A 22831-nucleotide genomic window follows, 5' to 3' on the forward strand; every position below is an offset into this window, starting at 1 on the left:
CAGGGATAACAGCTTGACAAAATGGTTGAGACTTCACGTCTCCAATCAGCGTGCCTACAGGGACCGTCAGTGGGGAATCTCTGCCGTTTCTCTCCACCGAGCAAACCTGAAACGTCCACCAGAGAGATAAACAGCGAGGTTGTGAACAGTAAAGACAAACAGTAGGGCTGTCATAACATCTATCCTATCATGTTTTTGAATGCTTGGTTTGCATCATTAGTTTCATTTAAAACGTACCTGCACAAGTCAGGGACTGTCATGGTGCAGCTGCTGGGCTGGGTGGATCATCGCTAGCGTAATTAAAAGCATTGTTAGCATTCTTGACAATAATAATCAGGGAATTGTGTCGACATTTTAACAAATGTTTTACCAAATCAGTGACGTTTCTTCGTCTGGGCTTTTCTTCAGTTCATTGTAATATTTCTTCACCTGCTCAAGCTCGCTTGCAACATCTAAAAAAACAAAAATCACATTGTTTACAATGAGTGCAGTATTCCTTTACACTATTAGAAATGTGTTGACTAATTCATTTCAGTAAGCTTTTACAGTATCTTTAATGATTATCATTTGTTTTTTTTATATGTTCCCTTTACCTGGGATTGAGACATCATCTGTCTTGAGTGACAGCTCGATTGATTTCTGCATTGTTTTCTCCAGTTCCTCCAGGATTTCCTCCTAATTCAGCATCAAAATCTTTATCACTTATCACTCACACAAATACATAGTGTACTATTGTGTCGATTAACTGAATCCTACATGTCCAACAATTAAGTGTTTAGAGGGCTGCTCAGACTGGACAGAAGGATTAATAGCTACATAAGCATGTTTCTGTCTTACATTAATAACAATATATATTTTTATATTTTGTAGCAATAACAGCTTTCAGAATGATGCACATTCCACTTGAATATAGAAAAAGCCTTCATGTAAATGATGACCCAGGATCAGGGATAAAGACAAAGATGTGCAGCACAGAATGTTTTACCATATGATCGTATAATGTATCATAAAATGTGACAAACCTTCAAGCGTCCCAGCTGGCTCAACATAGCATCTTTAGCCTTCTCAAACATGGTGTTCTTTGAATCATATACGTGCGTCTCAATAGTATCCCTCATTTTTTCCTGTGAGCCCTTTCCTCTGAATGTTTTTGCTTCTACAATAAAACAGAAAATGTCAGCACAATCATGATAAATGTAAATGTGTATTATTATAGTGTCAGGTTGTACATGTCAAGATCTTCTATCTTACTTTCATAGCATTCTTGCATGGCTTCCTCAACTGTCATCGTCAGACTGCTGTAGATTGTTTTCTTACGCTCCCGTATCTTTCTGTTGAGTGTTGTCTTAATTTTCTTTTCCTTAGAGAGAGAAAATAAAGTACAGATCATTATATTTTTTCAATAAAATCAAGGTAATACAAATATGGCTAATCTATGTCTTTTTTTTATGCCTTATTTTTTGAAAGCACAACCTGTGGTGTTAAGAGTTTTTATCTGCATTGCTAATAACATTACTGTATTGATAGTGCTCTTCACATACAGTGTATATGAATATGTTAATAGCTCAAAATATAAATTTTTTGTGCTTAAATCTTCCTTCCAGTCCTCAGTCACAAACTTGATGTTTGGGTTGATTTGGACAAACAGTTTGATAATGGACTAATGGAAAGGATGGTACTATTTCATCTTTTACCTCTGTCTCGAGAAATATCAGCTGCAGTTCGACGTCTTTGCACTTTTGAATCAGCTTCTTTGTGTCAAGTGAAAACGTATTGATGACCCCGTTAAAAGGTCCACAAATTCCTTCATTTCTGAAAAATGTTAACACATTGAAATGTTCATAAAGGCATTGACAAGTTTGTATTAGCATGTATTATATTACATCATTTGTACTGTATAATGTAGAATTTGTTAATTCTAGACATTCTCCATAGCTTTTGAAATGGACCAACAAAGGGTTTTATGTCCTCATTAAGTCATTTCTTACGGGAAGGTCTTCTTGAATTCCTCATCAATGCTGTCAGTCAGGGATGAAGCTAACTTCATATTGAGGTTTATTTGTTTCCTGTTTTTTGGTTTGTATTTGCCACTGTTCTCAACTACACACCTCAATGTCCCGTGGAAACCTTTCTTTTTCTGAGACTAAACAAAACAAAAACAGAAAAAATGTAAAGAAGGCTAACGTAATCATATCAAGAGCAAAATCAGTTGTTTTGATATAATTATAATTAAAGTACATACAGGATACAAGATGGACTTCAAGACTCTTCCACATGAATCTTTTGATTTTTCAACCCCCTCAGTAAGGCATTTTTCAAATGTCTTGTATGCCTCTTCCATGGGTTTTCTGACTTTATCAAGTTCATGCCTCATGTTTTCTTCAAGGTCTGTGCACACATCTGCTTTTATGCCAGCCTGAAATCAAACACAACACATTCAGTATTTAAAGCAATGAAACTACTGTATACTGCTCCCGGATTGGTTTTTCTTTCAAGACAGTATGTATTGTTTCGTTATGTATTTATTTATGAAATTCTGTTGAACTGGAATACAACAACTCTTTAATTACTGCATTTATGCAGCCTCTCTGAAACAACAAAAATAAAGGCAATCAACAACCTTGATGGCGAAAATGTACTATGAATATTATTATTTTCTATATCTTCTATATCTTCAATATTAATGATAATTTTGACACTTAAAGACAATGAAATAGGTTTTATTACTTGATCTTACCATTTCTCCACAGCCGGCCCCTTGAATCAGAGAGAGAATCCCATGAGCTCCAGACACATAGTTTAATGTCTCTGAGTGACAGTCATTGAGTTCTTGCAGAAACTCCTGAAGTTTGGGTATTTCTGTAAAAAATTGGTTTGCATCTTACATATTTACATACATATTACATACTGAAATGTAAATGTCATAATCCAATTAGTCGTTCTTGTTTGAATTAAAGTGGTTTAATTAAACTAAAACAAAATATGTATTGGGGCTATACATTTTCTGTTATCCACAGTGCACATATATGGAGACTTCACCTACCAGTTTCATCTGGGTTTAGATGTTTTTTCTTTACAAACTCTTTGGAGCTCACTGTGAACACTTCCAAACAGCCATCACTGAAATGTTTCTGAAAAAAACATTGTGAATTATTTTAAGGCAGTCTTAAAGTTGTATACAATCTTTGTGTTGGACTTTCTGTCAGTGTATAAAACTCACCTTAACCTCTTTTAGGGTTTTGAATTTCTTTCCCACCTTTTCCTTGGCTTGCATGTTTCTTTTAAATATGAGAGCAGGAACATCAGCTGCTGAACTATAAGAAAAGATCTGAATCAAGTGGTACCTCATACAATATTTGGAGCTGAAATTCCAATATTTTTGCATAGACTCTTCTTCTCTCATCTTAGAATAAAAGTCTTGTCTTTTGTTGAACCTGTAACTAATGATTCCACCATTTATATCGAAAAGGGTAAGACTCTCCAAGTAACAATTAACTGGAATTAATTAACTAGAAGTGTACCTATTGAACAGTATCTCCATTTCCATATAAAAGCACAAAATTACATAAAAACATAAATTACATGTTGCTTCACTTCTTAGGAATTTACAGTTAAATATCAGTTCCTTTCTAAGGAAGTTTTGGGGCCCATGAAATATAATGTTACAGCTGCAAATACAGAAAACACAAACGGAGAAACTCATTCACTTATTTGAGAACAGTGCTTCATTTTCTGCAAATGTAGAAAACACAAGCAAATACAAAAACAGTACAATCAAGAACCAATAAATAGAGTGTGTTTGCATTCGCAGTATTCTGGTTATGAGTGTTTTTTTTCCATGACCATATCCTTGTTTCAGAAACCTGGATAATCTAGATCTGATAAGAACCAGGCTACAATGGCATGTAAACACCTGATCCAGGTTTATGATCGTTCTCTGTCGTTCTCACAGGTGTGTCATCAACTCAAGTTACATAGTAGTTGGTCAGTAAATCAAGAAATACGACGGCAAATGAAGTCATGTAATGATGATAAACAAGCTGAAATAAAGGAAAAGTCTGACTTCAGTAATACAATGCAGATCATACATTGTATTCTTGCTCTTGCTTTCCATTACAAGTGATCAGATGGAGAAGCTGAATCCAGCATAGTTCAGGCAGCCAGAGAACAAAATGTGTTGAGGCAACAAAGTCTGTATAGAAATGAATGGCTGAGATGTTGAGGGATCAAGACACACCTGCTTGCAGACAATCAGAAACCTGGATACTGTTATGATCATGGAAACAGGGTTCACTTACGGATCATCCAAATCTTCAATATGATCAGACTTGGTGCAGATAAAGTGAATCTGCTGACACTGGCCACCATTTCCCATAAGGCTACTGGCATCTTCCAGGATCTCCCAGGGTTCTTTCTCTGCTGCTGCTCGATTAATGTCAGTCACAATCCACACAGTAGAACAACTTCCAACAATCTGAAGGGGCATAATCGCAAGTTAATTATGAATAATAAATTATCAGTACTTTGTAATTACATGATGTTACTGGTTCTGGATAACGCAGTGATACATAAGAAGCAGCATTACATGCAAATAAATTACCTCTTTCCACATTTTATCTCTGTTCTTGTTACAGTCCCCATTTCCAGGAAGATCCACAAGTGTGACATGCTGGAGAAGATCATTTCCAGGCACCCTGACAGTCACACACTTCACTAGTGGCCAATACCACCTCTTAACATCTTTATCTTCTCCGTCTTTTGAGTCACTTTTTGTGTATTTGACTAATTTTGCAGACAGCTCTTTAGCCTGCAATAAATAATCGACAACGCAAAAGGAATTTTATTTATATGCACATTCAAACTGCTTTACAAATTGTAGAACAGGATAAAATTAGAACAGGTGAAGATAAAAAAGAGGAGCTATTAATAAACCCTATCGTTTAAGGTAACAACAAAGGCAAAAAGTCAGATTAATAAATAGTAAACCCGTGTTTGATAAAAGTGGAGATAAAAGTGCAATTTTGGGTATTAGTGAACAGTTAGGTTTTAAGTTTGGATTTTAAAATGATCAGATTTTGACAGTGACTAAGACTATCCGGGAGGTTATTGCAAGTATGTTTATCATCGTAGCATAATGCCACTTCTCTGTGTTTTGTGTTGACCATTGACAATCAGCAGACCCCAGTCTGATGATCTACGTGTTCTTGTAGGTTCATATGGATAAAGCATGGAAGAAACATAATTAGGTCCTAACCCCGTAAGTGGTAATATTTTAAAAACAATAGAAAGACTAACTGGTAACCAGTGCAGAAAATAGATACAATGTCTTCATATTATTTTGTTTTTCATAAAACTCATTCTCATCAAGTTTTAGTTGCATATGTGCTTTTGGGTAGAGAGGACTGAGAAAGGACTTTTGCAATAGTTGAACCTGCTTGAGATGAATGTATGGATAAGCTTTTCAAGATCTGTTTGGAGTTATTTTACTCTAGCAATATTTTTTAGATAATAAAAGGCTGACAGTGTAATTGATTGGAAGTTACTGCTAAATCCAGGTCCAACATAACACCTACATTTCTGACATGTCTCACGGTTTTTAAAGATAGAGAGTCAGGGTGTGCAATATAAGGCGTGTATGTCTTTCATTATGGGGACCAAAAACAGTCACCTCAGTTCTGTCTTTATTTAGCAAGAGCCATTCATTTGTTCAATGCACTGACAAAGTGAGTCAATGGGACCACAGCCACCCAATGTAGATTTGAGTGTTGTCAGCATAAGTGTGGAAATTGATGTTGATACTTTCCAAAGGTGAGCATACAGAAATGTGATACGGCATTGAAGATATTGAGGACAAGTGGACCAAGTATAAGTATTCTTTATATACTGATTTTACTTTTTGTTGGAAATGAAAAACACAGTTGAACTAAACCAACCTGGAATGGCTAGGCAGTAAGTATGTATTACATAAACCTCAATAATTGTAAATTCATAACATTTAATTCTGTCAGACAGGCAGAAATGCTTTCTATGAAGGGATATATATCTAGATATACCATATATATGAGAGAAAGAGAGACAGAGAGAGAGAGAGATTATTTTTCTCTTACTTACTGATTCGCATGTCAAAATTTTCCTCTTGGAAAGTAGAAATTCTGGAATTTCTTTAAAATATTTGTTATCCATGAGATTTTCAGGGGATTCACTTTTCCATTCTTCTCCATACAGCGCTGACAGCTTTTCAACAGTATCCTGATAATCATCAACATCTTGGTTTTCCTGATCTGTATTATCCCTAAGGAAATTAATCAGGGACCACAACTCGTCTCTCCACTCCTAAAAAGTAAAATAATTATGTTAAACTTTGTTTAAGTAAATGGCATGTAATGTAAACAGCAACTTAAATTTTTGATACTTCATATCTTTTCAAATAGCTTCAAAACATAAACATATTCAGCTAATTTTACCTCTTTTGTAATGAACTCAATGTCTGTCTCATACTTTGAGTCCTTCAAGTTAGCCTCCACTTTAATCATGACTGAGGTACATGCACTGACACTTCCAGAGGGCAAGAGCTTCTTCTTTCCAATGACAGCATTTATCAAAGAGCTCTTTCCAGCCCCAGTTTTACCAAAGACACCGACCAGCTCCCTCTTGTCTGTCTCCAAATCACTGATTTTATCCCTGTTGTAGAAGAGTTTAAAATGGGTTGATGGTGATTATTTGGAAATTAAATAAACACTGAAAGAATGTGCCAACATCAGGAAAACGTCCGATGAACAGCCTACTAAAGCATAATGCAAAGCGGCTACATTTTTATATCAACAAGTGTTCTCATGACTACTTGTAAGTGAAAGGGGTCCCTAACAGAGATGACACCCCACACAATTATCACCTGAATTTGCACTTCCCTTCAGCTCCACAGAGCTTTATACCATCTTTTAACTCTTTTAATTGTTTTGGTTTTTTGGCACGCAGCTTGGACACAGCAGGCAGCTGATTTCAGAGAAAAAGCTCTGATAAATCACTGCAGTACATGCCCACCACAAAATAGCAGACAGACAAAAAGTTGGCAACTAGCTGGTGAACTTGGGGCATTTTGCAGCTAAAGAGCCAGATGTTTCCCTCAGGATTTGGGTGTCATCAGAAACAGAGCTAGGAGAGTGAATATTAGACTTAAATTTGTCAGGTGACGCTAATGCTAATGTTACTCCATATCTTAATCTTATCTAAGATTAAGTAAAATGTGACTTAATCTTACTAAAAGCCACCAACCCTGCACAACTCTCTTTTCTAGATGCAGTGATTGACAGCTGTCCAGACAATTCCTCTGTTGACATCATTAAAACCTTTCAGCCTTATGCAAGTAATGTAGCAAACAGGATATGTAGCTTTTGGTTGTGGTTACTAACAACAAAGGACCTGCTTCTTACTGGTGCAACCGGTCCCTAAATTTAATGGTGTGTTTTGATTGAAACCGAGGCAAATTTCTAAAGGCGATACAATTGCCTATGAAGTCAATGGGAAGACACAAATCTGAGAACAAAAATCAGACACAACACTAAAGAGCAGTCTAAAATCTCTTTGTGAAACTGGCCCATACAACAAAGAATATGGAAGAATATGGAATATGAAAAATGTAATACTTACTTCAGGAAAGCATTGAGCTTTTTGTTGTTTTGCTTAAGTAGTTCATCAAGGACCCTTGCCATGATGAATTTCACTTTAGACAGAATGATTTTCTCTGTCAGAGTGAAAATAAAGAACTATTCATCAGTGCATCCAGTAAGCAGAAATGAGGCCAAGTCAATTTAAAATGCCTCAGATTGATCATCAGGATTATACTATGGCAGTTTACAACATGATAAAAAGGTTGTCTGGGTTTAAAACATCATCCAGTTAAAAGACGGTTAGTAGTTAGTACCAGAATCATATGTATTGTTGCTATGAATACCTGCGGTTTAATATACATTCATGGCATACATAACATGCATGCTGCTAACTGAGGTGTTCTGATTTTAATAGACCAATGAGGGAGTATCTTCTGTGGCCAAGATAAAGAAACAGACATTTGCTATACAAGTAGTATAGTAGTATAAGTTTTAACCCTAGGTTGTAGGTTGCCATTGTTTAGAAAATAATTTAAATACCTGGTATACTGTCATGTCGTCGTTTTCTAGGTGGTGATTGAAATTTGCTGGACTCGCCCTGAGGATCCAACTTTCTCTTTCCTTATTGGATTTTTAGTAAGTAAAGAAAGAAGCCCAAATGAAAAGTTTGTTGCTTGTGCCTCTCACAATATTAAAACCTGGTCTCAACATAGTTAATTCAAGCAAAATATTATTGCCATAAAAACTTAAATTTACATCACATGTAATCAGTAACATACTGTGTATCTCACCTTTATCACTTGTGTCACTGGTGGACGGAAAAACCTGAGCATGAACATGAATATTTGAATTTAAAACAGTGTTCGATGAAGAAATTATTTTCACACAGGCTTTGTCCTCTAAAGATCGACAGGCTTGAACACAAATCTTTATAATTCACTCAGCGTTATTTGCATTTATGTTGTCATCCAATCTAGAATGAGCCTGGCAAAATCCTGGGAAGTGGAGTCCAGAAAAGGGCTAACAAGTGATCACAGCAGCATGCTTTTTTCCCTCAGTCAACAACTGTGATACAATGAGACAATTCTTCAGTCAAAGATGACTTTGTCTCAGGACACTTGAGTGCCTCAAATGCATATTAATGAACAATAGAGGCACATTCACTGATTACATGTCTGTGAAATTCAATGTGATCCTTACCTGAGCAGAATCAGCTTCTTCATGGTTCTGTTGACCCTGCAGATAAAACTTACACTGTAAGTGCAGTGCCATGTGAGCACACATCGAAAACATAATGTGTAAGATTGTAATAAATGCCTTAGATGATACTTAATTGTGTGAAACTGAAAAAAACAACTGTTTCCTGATTTGTTGTGTTTTGTTCTGTGTTTTCTTCAAGGGATATTCGTGAGACCAAATACAGTATTTGCGTAAATTATCTGTGTAAATCTACAGTGCAGAACATTACCTGTAACAATGCGAGTCTCTTCTTGAATATTGCCCTTGGTCCCACTTTTGGGATCAACTCAGTGATATCTTGATCATCAAGGCAGTAAAAACTTTCCTTTACAATGCCATGATCTGTAATTAAGAAAAATATTTAGCTGAATCTTAGTCATACAATATTGAGAATTATTTTCAACTTTCTGCAGAAATCTATTTTATACAAGAGTGAAATAGGTGTGGTCACAGCTGTTAATTTTATATTTCTATGAGCACTACAGCCTCACAGAGCTAATATCGTGTTGGTATGAGCTGAATGCATATTGATTTGATTGTATTTTAACTATCTGTCACTTTTCAGTCTTGATTTCAGTGCTGCTTGAGCTGAGATAGTCATCTCAATAACCCTCAGGATGCTAATGAACAGCAGTTGCTCTCAAGTTGATTAAATGTTCCTTCTAATTGTAAGAAAATGGACAAGGTTTTTACCTTAAATTGAACACAAACAAGAATTGCCAGGATTTAACACTGATCTCTCCAATTTTCTTAAAACTGTCTGTCAAGGATATGTCAGCATTGTACTGCAGAACAATGTTGCATTTCTTATGTCTGTATTAGTAGATGATTACATGTTTCAGTATTGGTAGGTCATTCCAATATTATATAATATCTGTGCCCAACAAATGAGTATGGTAATACTTTACCTTTAAATGTGTCTATGAGCTGACTGAGACGCCAGTCAATTAATTTGTTACGAACAAAATCATCCATGATCAAGAACAGCAACTGGAAGGAAAACAAATAATCACAATCTTTTAATCAGTCATTACTGTTGACAGGTATGATCAATTAAATTCTGTTGAAGAAAAAGAAGGGGTTATGAAACTGATAATGGCAGACTGAAGAAGTGGAATTACAATACAAATAACTGACCAGCTGTAATTTCTTTTTGCTCTTCTGTTTACTTATCTGTCTGCACTCTCAGTTTTATGTTATTGTTGTCTGCTGTAGGCTCAAACTTTAAAAAAGTGGGTCACAAATGCAGCACTGGACTTTGCCTCCAACAAGCACTTCAATGCTCTTCCTCTCTTGTCTTCTGTACTCTGACTAAGTTGTGAAATCAAAGCTGCAGAGCATCTTGTCTGGACAAGTTGCAAATTCCTTACCTTTTTTTTTTTATTGTATATGTGGTAGGTAGCGCTTTTCCCTCCCCTTCCCGGTTTAGCCACACCTTTCAATCACCCTGATATGCAACAACCAGGTGCGACTAATTGCCAGCTCCCTTTTTAAATGTGAGTGCGAGCAACCTGCAGCAGGCTTGCCTCGCTCCCCTGGCCTCATGATTGTCTGGAGGACTGATGCTCAATAAGGAACAGGAAAAAGATGTCGGCCCCTGCCTGACCTAGATGCTATATGTGCAAAGGAGGAGTTTGGGCAATTGCTGTTTTTGTCCCTTAATTTTCTTTGGATATTCTCAGTTACCTGATTTTGTTACTTTGTTTCTTTAATATGAATTTGTGATCTGTGGTTTTCTTTAGTTTGCTTCCTGGATTTATTGATTTTCCCCCTGCATTTAAGTTAAGCAGGGGTTGTATGGTGTGAGGAGGTATGAGCTGTCTTGGTTGGGAATTTGTAACATTTTGGGGTTTTTGTTAGTTTCCAGTACTTGTTGGCTGTTTTGTGCCTACAGGTGGTGAGTCAGTAGGTGGAGGGTTCCCCCTCTCTGGTTTCTTTTGGTTGCATGCTATCTCAAATTCCTGTGCCCTTTCTTTTAATACATAGTGTAGATATTTATTGCATGATTAATTTGCTGTGTATTCTAACGTGTCCTTTTTGTTGCTTTGCAGTGTGTGTGATCCTCTCCCCTCCTTGGTGGTGGTGACTCCCCTTCCCCTCACTCCTGTAGGTTTCCCTGACACCCCTGCCTGTACTGGTAACGACTTAGTATGGTGGTATGTTTTAGAGGATTTTAAAATATCTTATCTTTTCTTTTGTAATAAACTGTCTTAACTGACCACACTTTTGGACCTGATTATTAACACCCCAACTAAATTTTGTCTAAATAAAGGACCATCAATTTTAAACTGGAAACTCATGTCTCTGCTTATCTTATTATAAGAATCTGTAAAGTGAATGATTATTCTCTGGGTGAAATTCCCAGGGTGGCGTTGTTGCATATATAAATATTAACATGAAGATAATAGTTACTCTGACATATCTGGTGACTTGCATACTCCTGTTGGAATATTCGCGATTAAAAGGGCCTATTGCAGACAAACACTTTTCCACTCTTTAAAACAACTGTTGAGAGCAGACAATTGTGATAGAAATCAAGCCCTGATAGATGGATTATCTTGATAAAACATTTTATATTACACCGACAACAGGAAAAGTTGTGTCACTGCAAATGTACAGCAGATCAAAAAAAGATTTGCAGCATGTTTAGTTTAGCATATTTATTAGTAACTTGTAGTTTTACAAAATGAATCAACAAGGACTGGTGCTTCATCTGACCTGAGCTCGTTGTTTAACAAGGTCTCCACCTCTCGCCCGCCGACTCTCCCCTCTGCCCACAAATCAGCTTCAGCAAGATCAATTCAAATTTGTACTTAAATTAAACAAAGTAGGTGTGTTTGTTGCTAAGTGACCACACATTCAAATTGAGGCTCAGTCCATTGGACAAGAATTTTACCCATTCCATTACCTGTTAGTAAACGAAACTTAACTTCCGCCTGTTAGGAAACGAAACTTCACTTACCTTACGGTATCATATATCATAAGTATCATCAGCAAAATGTACTTAATGCATCAAAAGTAAAAGTACTGGTTACTCGTTGTGCAGAAAATCTTGCATTTCATTTTAAGAGTATATCATATGCGTTTTTACCCTAATCTTACTCTGAAAAGTCTGATAAATGTGCTGGAGTGTGAAGTACAATATTCCCCTCTGAAATATAGTGGAGTTGAAGTATGAAATGAACCAACAAGGACAAGCACAAAATAGTGAAGAAAAGCACAGTAGGCTTTTACATATCATCTTACTGTTTAACTTAGTGTCTCAATAATAAATTCAGTTGTGAATGTAATGCACTGACATCTGTGTACTTACATTTTGTTTGTTCGTCTTCAGTGCAGGAACTTGACTCCTCTGGTGCTTGATCTAACCTGAGCTCCTTGTTATACAGGGTCTCCACCTCTCGCCCGCCGACTCTCACCTCTGCCCACAAATCAGCTTCAGCAAGATCACTTCAAATGTGTACTTAAATTAAACAAAGTAGGTGTGTTTGTTGCTAAGTGACCACACATTCAAATTGAGGCTCAGTCCATTGGACAAGAACTTTACCCATTCCATTACCTGTTCGTAAACGAAACTTAACTTCCGCCTGTTAGGAAACGAAACTTCACTTACCTTACCGTATCATATGGGTCATTGGGTGGGTCAAATTTTAAATAATCCATATACAAAATACTAAAATATGCAGTTTCTGTGTAAATTTACTTTACACCAAATCTAAAAAAACTAGGAGAAAAAAATGCTTGAAAATAGTTTTAAAAATACCAAATAAGTCTGGAGTACCCCCTAAAATGCCAATTTTCTCTTGTCCCACCCCCCTGATGACCAAATTGAATCTCAAATAAAACAGTCAAAATTAAATTTAAATCTAATTTTTTTGGTATTATTTGTTTCATTGCTGTTTCTTGTAACTGTGGGAACATTTTTTTTAATAAACATAATATTTCAAATAATAATTATTATTTATGGAACATGTGTCCCACAACATGCACGCAACCCTGTTACCATAACCTTTTTAGCATGGTAGAAGAAGAAGAAAGCAGCGAATCACACGATACGCTGGAATTGACATCATCAAACAGTTTTCCAAAAGAATGGACAGAGCAAAGGTATGTCCTCTTTTTTATTTTTCATATTTTTATAACATTGTTAGACTTGATTGAATGTCTCACTCTACCTCATACAACCCTGTTATTCATATCATCAGGATAAGACATTTTTTTCATTTTTTTTCTTTACTTTTTTACACAAGTAAGTGTGTCCTCTTGGTCAGCAGTAACAGCTAGCTAAAAAGCTAGCTTGTACTCCTGAGAAAAAGCTAACATTAGCATGGATTTGCAACCCTGTTACTTGCAACCCTGTTACTGTGATTAGAGTAACAGGGTTGCACTACATTAACAGGGTTGCATTTCCTCGAGTTTACTCAGACTTCAGAAACTATTATTTATGATTCAATTCAATAATTTACATTATCTGAAATAGAATTTAGTTAATCTACATATTGTAAACACTTTCCTGAATTTTACAGACTGTATTGTTTCCTTTAATTTCCTAATGGTAGTCCAAATTGATTTTGGTTGCAGGAACTACCTTGATGGGATGATTAACTTGACATAAATCAAACTGTATTCAAACAATGAGTTACAATTCATAATAGGGGACACTAAATTAAGTTAGATAAATTGCTTTTCTTACAGTATGGCCCACCATTGAGTGCTACTGAAAAGCAGAGACGCTACCGTGCAAAGCGTGATGCTGATGTACAGAGGAGACAACAGTACTTACTAAAAGAAAGAGAGAAATGGAAAAAAGATGTAGAAACAGGAAAGAAGTTGCTTCAAAAAGACCGCAGTGAGAGAGGACAGCGTGCCCAACAAAAAAAGTGGAGAGAGGCTCATGAGTGGAGTAAAGCCAGGAGAAAGTTACCTGAAGGGTTATTAACCCCTCCAATCACCCCTGAACCTCCAGTCACACCAGAAATCCCTGTTAGGGCAGAATATCCAGAATCTAGCTCCAGCTCTCAACCTGGGACTTCAAGGTAAGGATACAATAAGGTTATTGAGGAATGTAAGTTAGTGTAAGCACAAAATGGTAAAAGCTGCTAATGCCCATTTTGCTGCAGGTGAAATTGTTATGGAACAAAATTAATTCTTATATGTTTCTTTTAGGCAAAGTGATACTGGGAGAAGAAGAAAATGGGCTGCCCAAAAAAAATCTAAAAGGAACCAAGAGGAACTAGAAGAAAAGTTGAGAAGAGCAGAACAGAAAACAGAAAAATACAGGAAACGGCTTCAACGATTAAAAATGGCTCGTCCATCTCCAAGAGCCAAAGTCAACAAAATACTTAGGGAAGCTTCGCAGACATCCCTAAGAAGAACCCTGCTGTTCCATACAGCAGTAGCTGAGGAAGTGCGTACGAAGTACAAAAAATCAAAGAGAGAGAGTCACAGACAACTCATTGCGGCAGTAATCACCAGCAAAATCCTGTAGAAGTACAGGCTGCAGAAATTGGCACAGGAGGTACTTGGATTTTCAAGGAGAAGATGGAAGAACCTGGGAAATGAAAATGTCTGTGACGACAAGAGGAAGGAATACACTGGAATTGGTGCGAGACTAAGAGAAAAGGTTACGTCATTTTTTGTACGTGACGATGTGAGCAGGATCACTACTGGAAAAAAGCAAACTGTCACAAAAGGAAAAAAGAAAATGCAGAAAAGACTACTTCTGGATTCAGTGAAGAACCTGCATTTGAGGTTCCTCGCTGAGCAGACCAACATCCAGCTGTCATACTCACTGCTTTGCACACTTCGTCCCTATTGTGTTGTGCACCCAACATTGGCAGATCGTGAAACATGTATGTGCAAACAACATGAAAATCTTGGCTTCATTGCTAAAAAGCTTCATCAGATGCACATCATTGATACATTCAATTTGGAGAGCCTGACAGAAGCCATCACGTGTGACATCACAAGCAAGCAATGTATGTATGGAGAATGTGACAAGTGCAGCAATAAGAGCTATCCACTCACAGGCCATTACAAAGCTATAGATAGTGTCTCCTACCTTCAGTGGGCAACTGTTGACAAAAAGCACAAAGATGATTCTGGAGTAACCTCAAAAGTCACTTTGAAAAAAGAATATGAATCCTCACAAGAAGAGCTGGTGGAAACATTTGCCACTTTGCTCCAGAAGTTTAAGCGTCATCTCTACAACATCAGGCAGCAGTATGCTTTCTCACGGGCCCTGAAGCAGAACCTCCCTGCCAACGAATGTGTACTTCATGTTGATTTCTCAGAAAACTATGCTTGCAAATACAGTGCAGAAGTGCAATCTGTTCATTTTGGTGCATCCCACCAACAGGCCACTTTACACACTGGTGTTTATCATGTGGGGGGAGAATCGGCCCCTACATCCTTCTGCACCATATCGGCATCAAGATTGAAGGGACCACCTGCAATATGGAAACACATGGACCCCATTCTGAAGGAAATCAGAGAAAAATTCCCAGATGTGACAACTGTGCATTTTTTGAGCGATGGGCCCTGCACACAATACAAACAGCGTAGAAACTTCTACCTTTTTTGCACTGAAATTTTTAAGAAGGGGTTTACAAGGGGAACTTGGAATTACTTTGAAGCCAGTCATGGCAAAGGAGCCCCAGATGGCATAGGTGGCACACTGAAGAGGAGGGCTGACAGGCTTGTCAGCCAAGGAGTTGATATTCCCACGCCAATGTCCCTTTACCAGGCTCTGAATGATGGACAAACAAAGGTGAAATTGTTTTACATTCAGGAGCAAGATGTGGATGATGAAGTGAAGGAAATGCCAGCTGACCTTCCAGCGGTACCATCCACAATGAGGCTTCACCAGGTATTCACTTCACTATTTCTCCATGATTCTTATTTAGGTAAAGCACTTTGAACTAACTTGTGTATGACTGATCTTGCCTTGTCTTGCCAGGTGATTACTCTTTCACCTGGGAAAATGTTGTACCGCAACATCAGCTGCATGTGTTCTGCAAATGGGAATCTGGAATGTAATTGCCAAAAAACCAAAAGCTTCAGCTTTAATTCCACAGATGACCACACAGAACACCTAACACATAGCACACCCGAAGAAGAGCACTGGCATACTCCAGAGGTTGTGGGTAAATGGTGTGCCCTGCTGTATGAGGGCTACATCTACCCAGGGATCATCCAAGAGGTGAATGAGACCCACTGCCAGGTGAAATGTATGCACAGAGTGGGGGTTAACCGCTTTTTCTGGCCGTTGAGGGAGGATCGCCATTGGTATCCCTTTGAGGATATGCTGACCATCATTCCACCACCGCAAAATGTTACATCACGCCACCTGGCCATTGCAAAAGACCAATGGAATTCTCTGGTCAGCCATGAGAAATAAAGTGGAAAACTAGAAAAACGATGTTCTAAAGCAGATGGCAAGTTTTAGCCTGTTAAGTGTTAGAGTGAAATGTTTTTAGCTCAGTTAGAGTGAATATGTTGATAGGCTAGGGCAGCCAGCCATCAATAGTAAGGATTAAAAGCAATGTGGTGTTGTTGTTGGGTGTTGTTAATAGAGAAATAGTGCTGACAAAGTATTAAAAGTTATTCAAAGTATACTTTGGTGTCTTGAGCATTTATTTGGCACTTTTATATAATGATCTATAATCAGAAATAATGTAGCTAGTCATCCCTCTTACTTTATGCAACCCTGTTACCCTAATTTCAACCCTGTTACCTTATCATTATAATTGAAAATAATCACAAATTACTTTCTCAGCTCAAATGGTTTGACCCATTTTCCTTTAAAGAGTTCATGTAATTATATGCAAAATGTGTTAGAGTAAATATTGTAAAATAAATACTGAAATTGGTAAAGTGAAACATGCCATTATTGAAAAGTTGGGCGAGACAGACTTTGAAAGTTGCTAAAAATTCATTTAAAACAAGTCATATGTGAAACCAAATGGTTATTCAGAGAGAATGTTACTTTCTTTACTTAATGGAAAAGGAATTATATTTCAGAAATCCATTAATGTACTTTTTTCAGGTTGGTAACGTTGGTAACAGGGTTGCACAAAGTATTACAAACACCCAATAAATCATGTAATAAACATTGTACCTTTGATCTGTAAGCTGAGACAATCAAGCCTTTGAAAGTTTATTACCTATTATTGATGAATATGTAGCAGAAATTTAAAAAAGGGAAGGTTTATTTTTCAAGAATTTTGAAGCCCAAATGTCCTCTAATTCTGGAATGACCCATATATCATAAGTGTCATCAGCAAAATGTACTTAATGCAAGTACTGGTTACTCGTTCTGCAGAAAATCTTGCATTGCATTTTAAGAGTATATCATGTGTTTTTACCCTAATCTTAATCTGAAAAGTCTGATAAATGTGCTGGAGTGTGAAGTACAATATTCCCCTCTGAAATATAGTGGAGTTGAAGTATAAAGTAACATAAAAAGGAAATAAGTTCCTTAAAACTGTATGTAGTAAATCCCACCGAAAGATGGTCTGACACTTGACTGATGATTTCAGATTTATTACCAATATCAAAACCACCGTAAGAGCTTGTTACATAACACAAAAACAACAAATATAGCATGTCAGTCACCTTTCCATACCATTTTAGAATATTACAACCTAGCGCACATTAAGCTAACACTAACTTAAATAAACAAACGGTTAGAAAGACTTATTACAGTTCAAAATTAATTCAAGACACAAACAACCTCTGAATATTACAGTATTATAACAGATACTAACCTTGTGCCTCTTCGGGGGTACTAATTAGTGATGTGTCGGTCGCGAACGAGCCGGTTCAAAGAGCCGGCTCTTTTAAGTGAACGATGGCAGCCGGCTCCCGTCCGCAACCGAGACGGGTTTTTTTTGTAAAGTAATACAAGGCAGAATGATATGACGATTATTAATATTTGTGCCAAAGGCTCGGACAATGATGCTTACCTCGTTGTTAGGCAACGCCCTCTGCAGGCAGAGTTAAGTTTCGTTTTCCCACTTCTCACCCGCGATCCATGGAGATGGCAAAACAGCTGGTTGAGCTCGTTTAACACAGTTCAGGTGCGTCAATGACAGCAAAACCACACCAACTGTAGCGATTTCTCTTAAGTGCCTGTGCATCTGCCTTTAAAGTGCCTGCTTCAGAAATAAACCATTTAAAGCATATCCCTGTCCTGACAAGACACCCCATATTGTTTGCAAATTTCCTAACCAGTGGAGCTTTCCTACAATAATAGAAAATGTAATTTTTACTTTTGAATACTTCAGTACAAAGGATGTATTGAATAATTTAAGTGATATATGTGTACACATACAAATCATAAGTCAAAACAGCACAAAATTTGGCTGAATTATAAAAGGTATAAGTGGTAAAATGAAGAGCCGCTTGGGAGCCGAAAGAGCCGGCTCTTCTTGGTGAGCTGTGCCAAATGATCCGGCTCAGGAGGGGAAATTCAAGGAGAATACATGTGAGCCACATTGGTCCCTAAAGGCTCGCTCTGTCATCCGCTTCCATGGAAGAGCTGTACTTTCGCCTCTGGTAAGGAAGAAAATAAACAGACACAAGAACTCATGCTGAAGGGACAACACAAGATGTAGCTAAACCAATTAAAGTTTCTAAAGTTTCTTAATCAAAAGTAGTTTTTAAGAGGTTTGCAAGTGGCTTGATATCCAGAGCAAGAGCAATAATTACAAAATGTTTGTTTGGTTTCCCTAGAGAGTCTGTATATCTGTCACTGTCCCGCTATGGCTGCATGTTTGCTCTATGCTGCATAGTAACAGAAGGCTTTGCTTACTCTATTCAGTTACAATGAGGAGGATGTTATGAGTTTTCAGGGATAGCCACATGATGGAGAGGCCAGGGTGAGGCTGAAGATTTCTCTGCCACTCAAACAAAGGACACACAAACATATAGTGGAATAACTGAAAATAAATCACAAACAATCAACATACATTTTGTGAATTGGAAACAAAGAGTTCTTGACTTATCTTTTCTCATGTGTTATTGCTTGAGCCTGATCAGGAAGAAAGTTAAATTGGAGCTCAAAAGGTTTTACATTTTTTGAATTAGTGTTAAAAATAGAGTCTGTATTTTCTTTTTCCAGTTGAGTGCTGAGCAGCGCAGTGAGATATGTGACCACAGACGGAGGGCAGTCCAGCTGGAGGTGAACAGGCAGAACCAGCAGAGGAACAACCTTTTGGCCCGGGTTCAGGACATACTGGAACAAGCTCAGGTCAGTAGCACGGTATTGTCCTGGTCACATGCCTGTGTGGTCTGGATCAGGATCCAGTGGAAAAAGAAATATAAGTTTGGGAAATCAATATGATATTGTGTAGGCTTAACAGTGTGCATTGAAATTAAAAAGTTAGTCCATCAGTCCATTCCATGGAAATGTTAGTTAATATGCTATGACAGTCATACAACAAACAAGCCACTTTATTTGTATCTTTCTATAAACATGCTTCATCTAAAATTCTCAAATATGCCCATATGGGAAATAGGTCTGTGTGTCGGTCCCACGATAAAGCACAAAAACTGAATTACAGGCTTGTCCCAGAATCTCTCGTGACATTTGCAGACTTGAATACAGGTTGTCTGACTCAACACTTTCTCCGGTAGGCTGTGCTATTATTACCTGAAGGTGGCCCTTTTTTGTCATCTCAACGTCCAAAGCTATATTGTCCACTTGTAAATCAGCTCTGGTTGTGAAATTTTGTCTTTGAATAATTGTAATTGGCCAGTCACTGTTTGTTGTTACTACTGCCTCTGTGATGTGTCTGTACCAACATCAAGCATTCAGACTGAGCTATTTATTCAGAGATCTGGATACATTTCAAGTGTGTCAGTAAAAGAACTTCAGGTGATTATAGGTGTGGAAATAGCATGTAAGCATTAAGTGTCTTGGTTAAGATCAATCTCAGGTTTGCTTAGATTTTTCGTGATGGAAGTGATGAGCCTAGGGCCAGGTTAGGTTTACAAATTGGGTTATTATGAATTTGGATAATATACTTTACAAGTGCCTTTTTCATTTTAGGCACCTCACATTTAGTTGAGAGACAACACTGGACTGTCTGATATTTATTTTCCTTTTCATTGTTTGTATGCCAGTGATGAATGGACTGCTTTAAACCACTGCAGTTTTGGAGAAAAAGGGCATATAATACCATCAGGTAGTCATTCTTTATTGTTACTTATTATCTCTGCACAGACACATAAAGCACCAAGTGAAGAGGTTGAAAAGCTGCCAGTTTCTAAATCTGCAGCAGTCAGTGGCTACACCCTGGTCACCGACTCTCCTGGACTTCCCAGGGACCCTGGATTTGGGCCTCAGACAAAGGATCGGCCTGCCACTCCATGCTCCCAGACCCCCATCCTCAACGGCTACAAGGCAGTGGAGGAAGTGATGGTGGAGAGGGAAGAGAAGAGTGAGGAGGAAGAGGAGGAGGAGGACATTAGTTTGGACAGCCTTCTTAAGAGATCAAGAGAGTATGTGAAGAGAGAGCAGAGTCAGCAGGGGTCAAAAGTTGTCCACACTGTCACCAGGACTCCCCCACCTGAGACTGTCTCTGACAAGGAGAATAAGAGCGGCAGTCCCATGGGGGACACGGGCATTGAGTTTGGATTCAGTCTGCACCATAGCCCTATTGGCCCACCTCAGACCCAAATCCAGCATCAAACTCTGCCCGACCCCAGTCCACAACAGTCTGGCTGCCTCTCACCTAGTCTACCTGACCGGTATACTCGTCTCCCCAGTCCAGAGTCCAGCATTAGTCCCCGTCCACAGAGAGGCAGACCTCGGCCAGTTTCTACAGGGAACATCCATATTTCGTTTCCCATCGGGCCAGCAGACCTTATCCCCCGAAGCCCAGGAAGGTCAGGGGAAGGAGCTGGCATGGCAGATCGAGGAGAAGCTCTCTCAGGAGCCACAAAGTCCTCCGATTAGTGGGGCTCAGTGGGGAGTGAAGGTGAGTGCGGTGTTAGCAGGAGTGGCAATCGTCGATCCAGCCACTGTGGTACCAGTCCAGTGCAGGAGACCTGTAGCCCTGTTTGCACCTCAGGGCCAAGCCCGAAGGGACACCTTGACCATCTGGCTGCAGGATTTCGCCGGCGCTGCCATACCCTGGACAGCCAGCTGCATGCCCACCACTCTGGAGTGGAGCACATAGACCGCAGCCAGGAAAGGGTTCCTCGCTTCATGGCAGGAGTTACACGGTTGGCTCCAAGTTGGCGCACCCCTGCAGCCCCTTTAAACCAGTCGTATGAGGTAGATAACCCCTCACCACCTCTGCTGAGGCCCCGCATGACTCCTGACTTGGCTCAGGTCACGCTCAGGATGGAGCCTGATGACCCTCAGGGGACGAACAATGGGAGGACAACACCAACTGTCCTCAGAAATGCAGCTGAGGCACAGGGCAGCAAGACAGGTGAGTCTCTTTGGAACAGCTCCTGTAATGCACATTGTGTTCACTAGTTAAATTGTGTCATTTCCACTGAGATCACTGTTTCTCCCGCTGCAGCTTTTAGGTTAAATATTGTATGAGAGAGAGGCAGGGGAAGTAAAGGAAAAGGATACAACCTTTCAAAGATAAATAATTTTATGTGTATTTATTCATGCACATCAACAGAGGAGACCCAGAGGAGAGCGCAGGCTCTGGAGGACATGCAAAGGCGTCTGGAGGAGGAGCATGCTTTGCAGATGTCTCTGCTCCTGGCTGAGCAGGAGAAAGAACAACAGCGCCTCTATCTGGTCAGCACATGGAATCACATATTAACTATTCTAAATAGACGTAGATATCAAAAATGTAATGTTTATCTGTTGTTAAGTGTGAATTTATTTTCTTTTGCTTAAGACAATAATGTTGTACTTTGTGCACGTCTATGTGTGTTTGTGCATTAACATTATATGTATATGTATATAAGTACTGAAGTGTGTTTACTGTATTGTGTTTAGGAGCTCGAGGAGGCAGAGAGAAGACTGAGTGGGGATGCTTGTGGGTGGAGTTGTAGGTCTGTGAGTGACAGCTGTCCTATTGTGAGCCCCTCCTGCCCGGGACTAAGCCCTGCCCACACACCATCTGAGCGATCACCTGGACACAGTATAGGTACCGCTTCACCAAGCTCACTTATTACTGCGTTGCAGTTTGTAGGACAGTGGTGACGAAAGACTACATGCCCAAAGACAGAAGAGTGTTGTAGTTCATTAACTCTCTCTTATTTTTCTTTGCTCTTTTTGAAAACCTAAATCATAATACTGGAGCTTTCAGTCCATATACCAAGCTAAATTTATATTTCCAACTATACAGGACAGTAATGTTTGAGCAACTCTTCATTAAACACTTAAACAAGATAAATTGGCTGCATCAAAAGAAGATATGTTTATGAATGTGTCCTTAGGATAAAAAGGAGTTCATCCGTTCTTTACAGACTGATGCTTCACAGGTAAAAGATAACACTATTATTTTGTGTGCATTTAACAATTACACTTCCCCCGAAACCTCATCAGAGCTGTAGATGCTAAATGCTAAAAAAGTAGTCACACAAGGAAAGGTAGCAGGACTTTTGGCTCTTTATCACCGCCAAGTTATGCCAACTTAAAAAAAAAAGATAGTGAAGTGAAAGGTGAGTATACTTTATTGCAGTTAAGGATCGGGCAATAATGGTTACAGTTATATATCTTAGTAAAGGATATGATTAGTTTTAGTTTTTATTGCAAACCATCTATTTTACATTTATTTTTATGAGGAACTTCATACTTTTTACATTTTCAGTAAGAGTGTTTTTTAAAATAAAAAATTATATTGTGTGGTTAAAGCTTGTTTTATGCAGCTGACATCACCCCATTTGCAGGATATCAAAATAAAAGAGAGGATCAACCTCAAAATTCACAATCAATTAAAAACAGAAAGTACCAAAACTTATCAAAACAAGAATTAAAACATTGTATATTTTTATAGCACTGTTTTTCC

General features: G+C 38.4%; 2 protein-coding genes across 2 annotated transcripts in view; one reads left to right on the forward strand and one right to left on the reverse strand.

Moving 5' to 3' along the window:
• Positions 1 to 17631, reverse strand: LOC139299901 (nuclear GTPase SLIP-GC-like). The gene is made up of 24 exons (XM_070922850.1): positions 17615 to 17631; positions 9755 to 9836; positions 9076 to 9188; positions 8965 to 8994; positions 8808 to 8861; positions 8399 to 8432; positions 8148 to 8228; positions 7648 to 7741; positions 6465 to 6681; positions 6112 to 6333; positions 4601 to 4807; positions 4299 to 4474; positions 3221 to 3314; positions 3044 to 3131; positions 2738 to 2859; positions 2243 to 2416; positions 1989 to 2143; positions 1695 to 1812; positions 1252 to 1360; positions 1023 to 1156; positions 594 to 675; positions 371 to 452; positions 238 to 290; positions 1 to 106 (listed from the first exon to the last, which is right to left on the reverse strand). Exons 2-23 carry the CDS (start codon positions 9819 to 9821, stop codon positions 257 to 259), a joined length of 2487 nt encoding a protein of 828 aa, XP_070778951.1. The 5' UTR covers positions 9822 to 9836; positions 17615 to 17631; the 3' UTR covers positions 1 to 106; positions 238 to 256.
• The window catches only part of LOC139299951 (centriolar coiled-coil protein of 110 kDa-like), a 14145-nt gene continuing 6890 nt past the window's right edge, over positions 15577 to 22831 (forward strand). The window contains 7 exon segments of the mRNA XM_070922904.1: positions 15577 to 15714; positions 15805 to 16068; positions 18309 to 18404; positions 18970 to 19098; positions 20074 to 21289; positions 21491 to 21612; positions 21817 to 22008. Of these exon segments, the coding sequence (XP_070779005.1) occupies positions 15577 to 15714; positions 15805 to 16068; positions 18309 to 18404; positions 18970 to 19098; positions 20074 to 21289; positions 21491 to 21612; positions 21817 to 22008 (2157 nt within the window).

The sequence above is a fragment of the Enoplosus armatus genome, chromosome 17 (assembly GCF_043641665.1).
Source record: "Enoplosus armatus isolate fEnoArm2 chromosome 17, fEnoArm2.hap1, whole genome shotgun sequence".
Classification (NCBI taxonomy): domain Eukaryota; kingdom Metazoa; phylum Chordata; class Actinopteri; order Centrarchiformes; family Enoplosidae; genus Enoplosus; species Enoplosus armatus.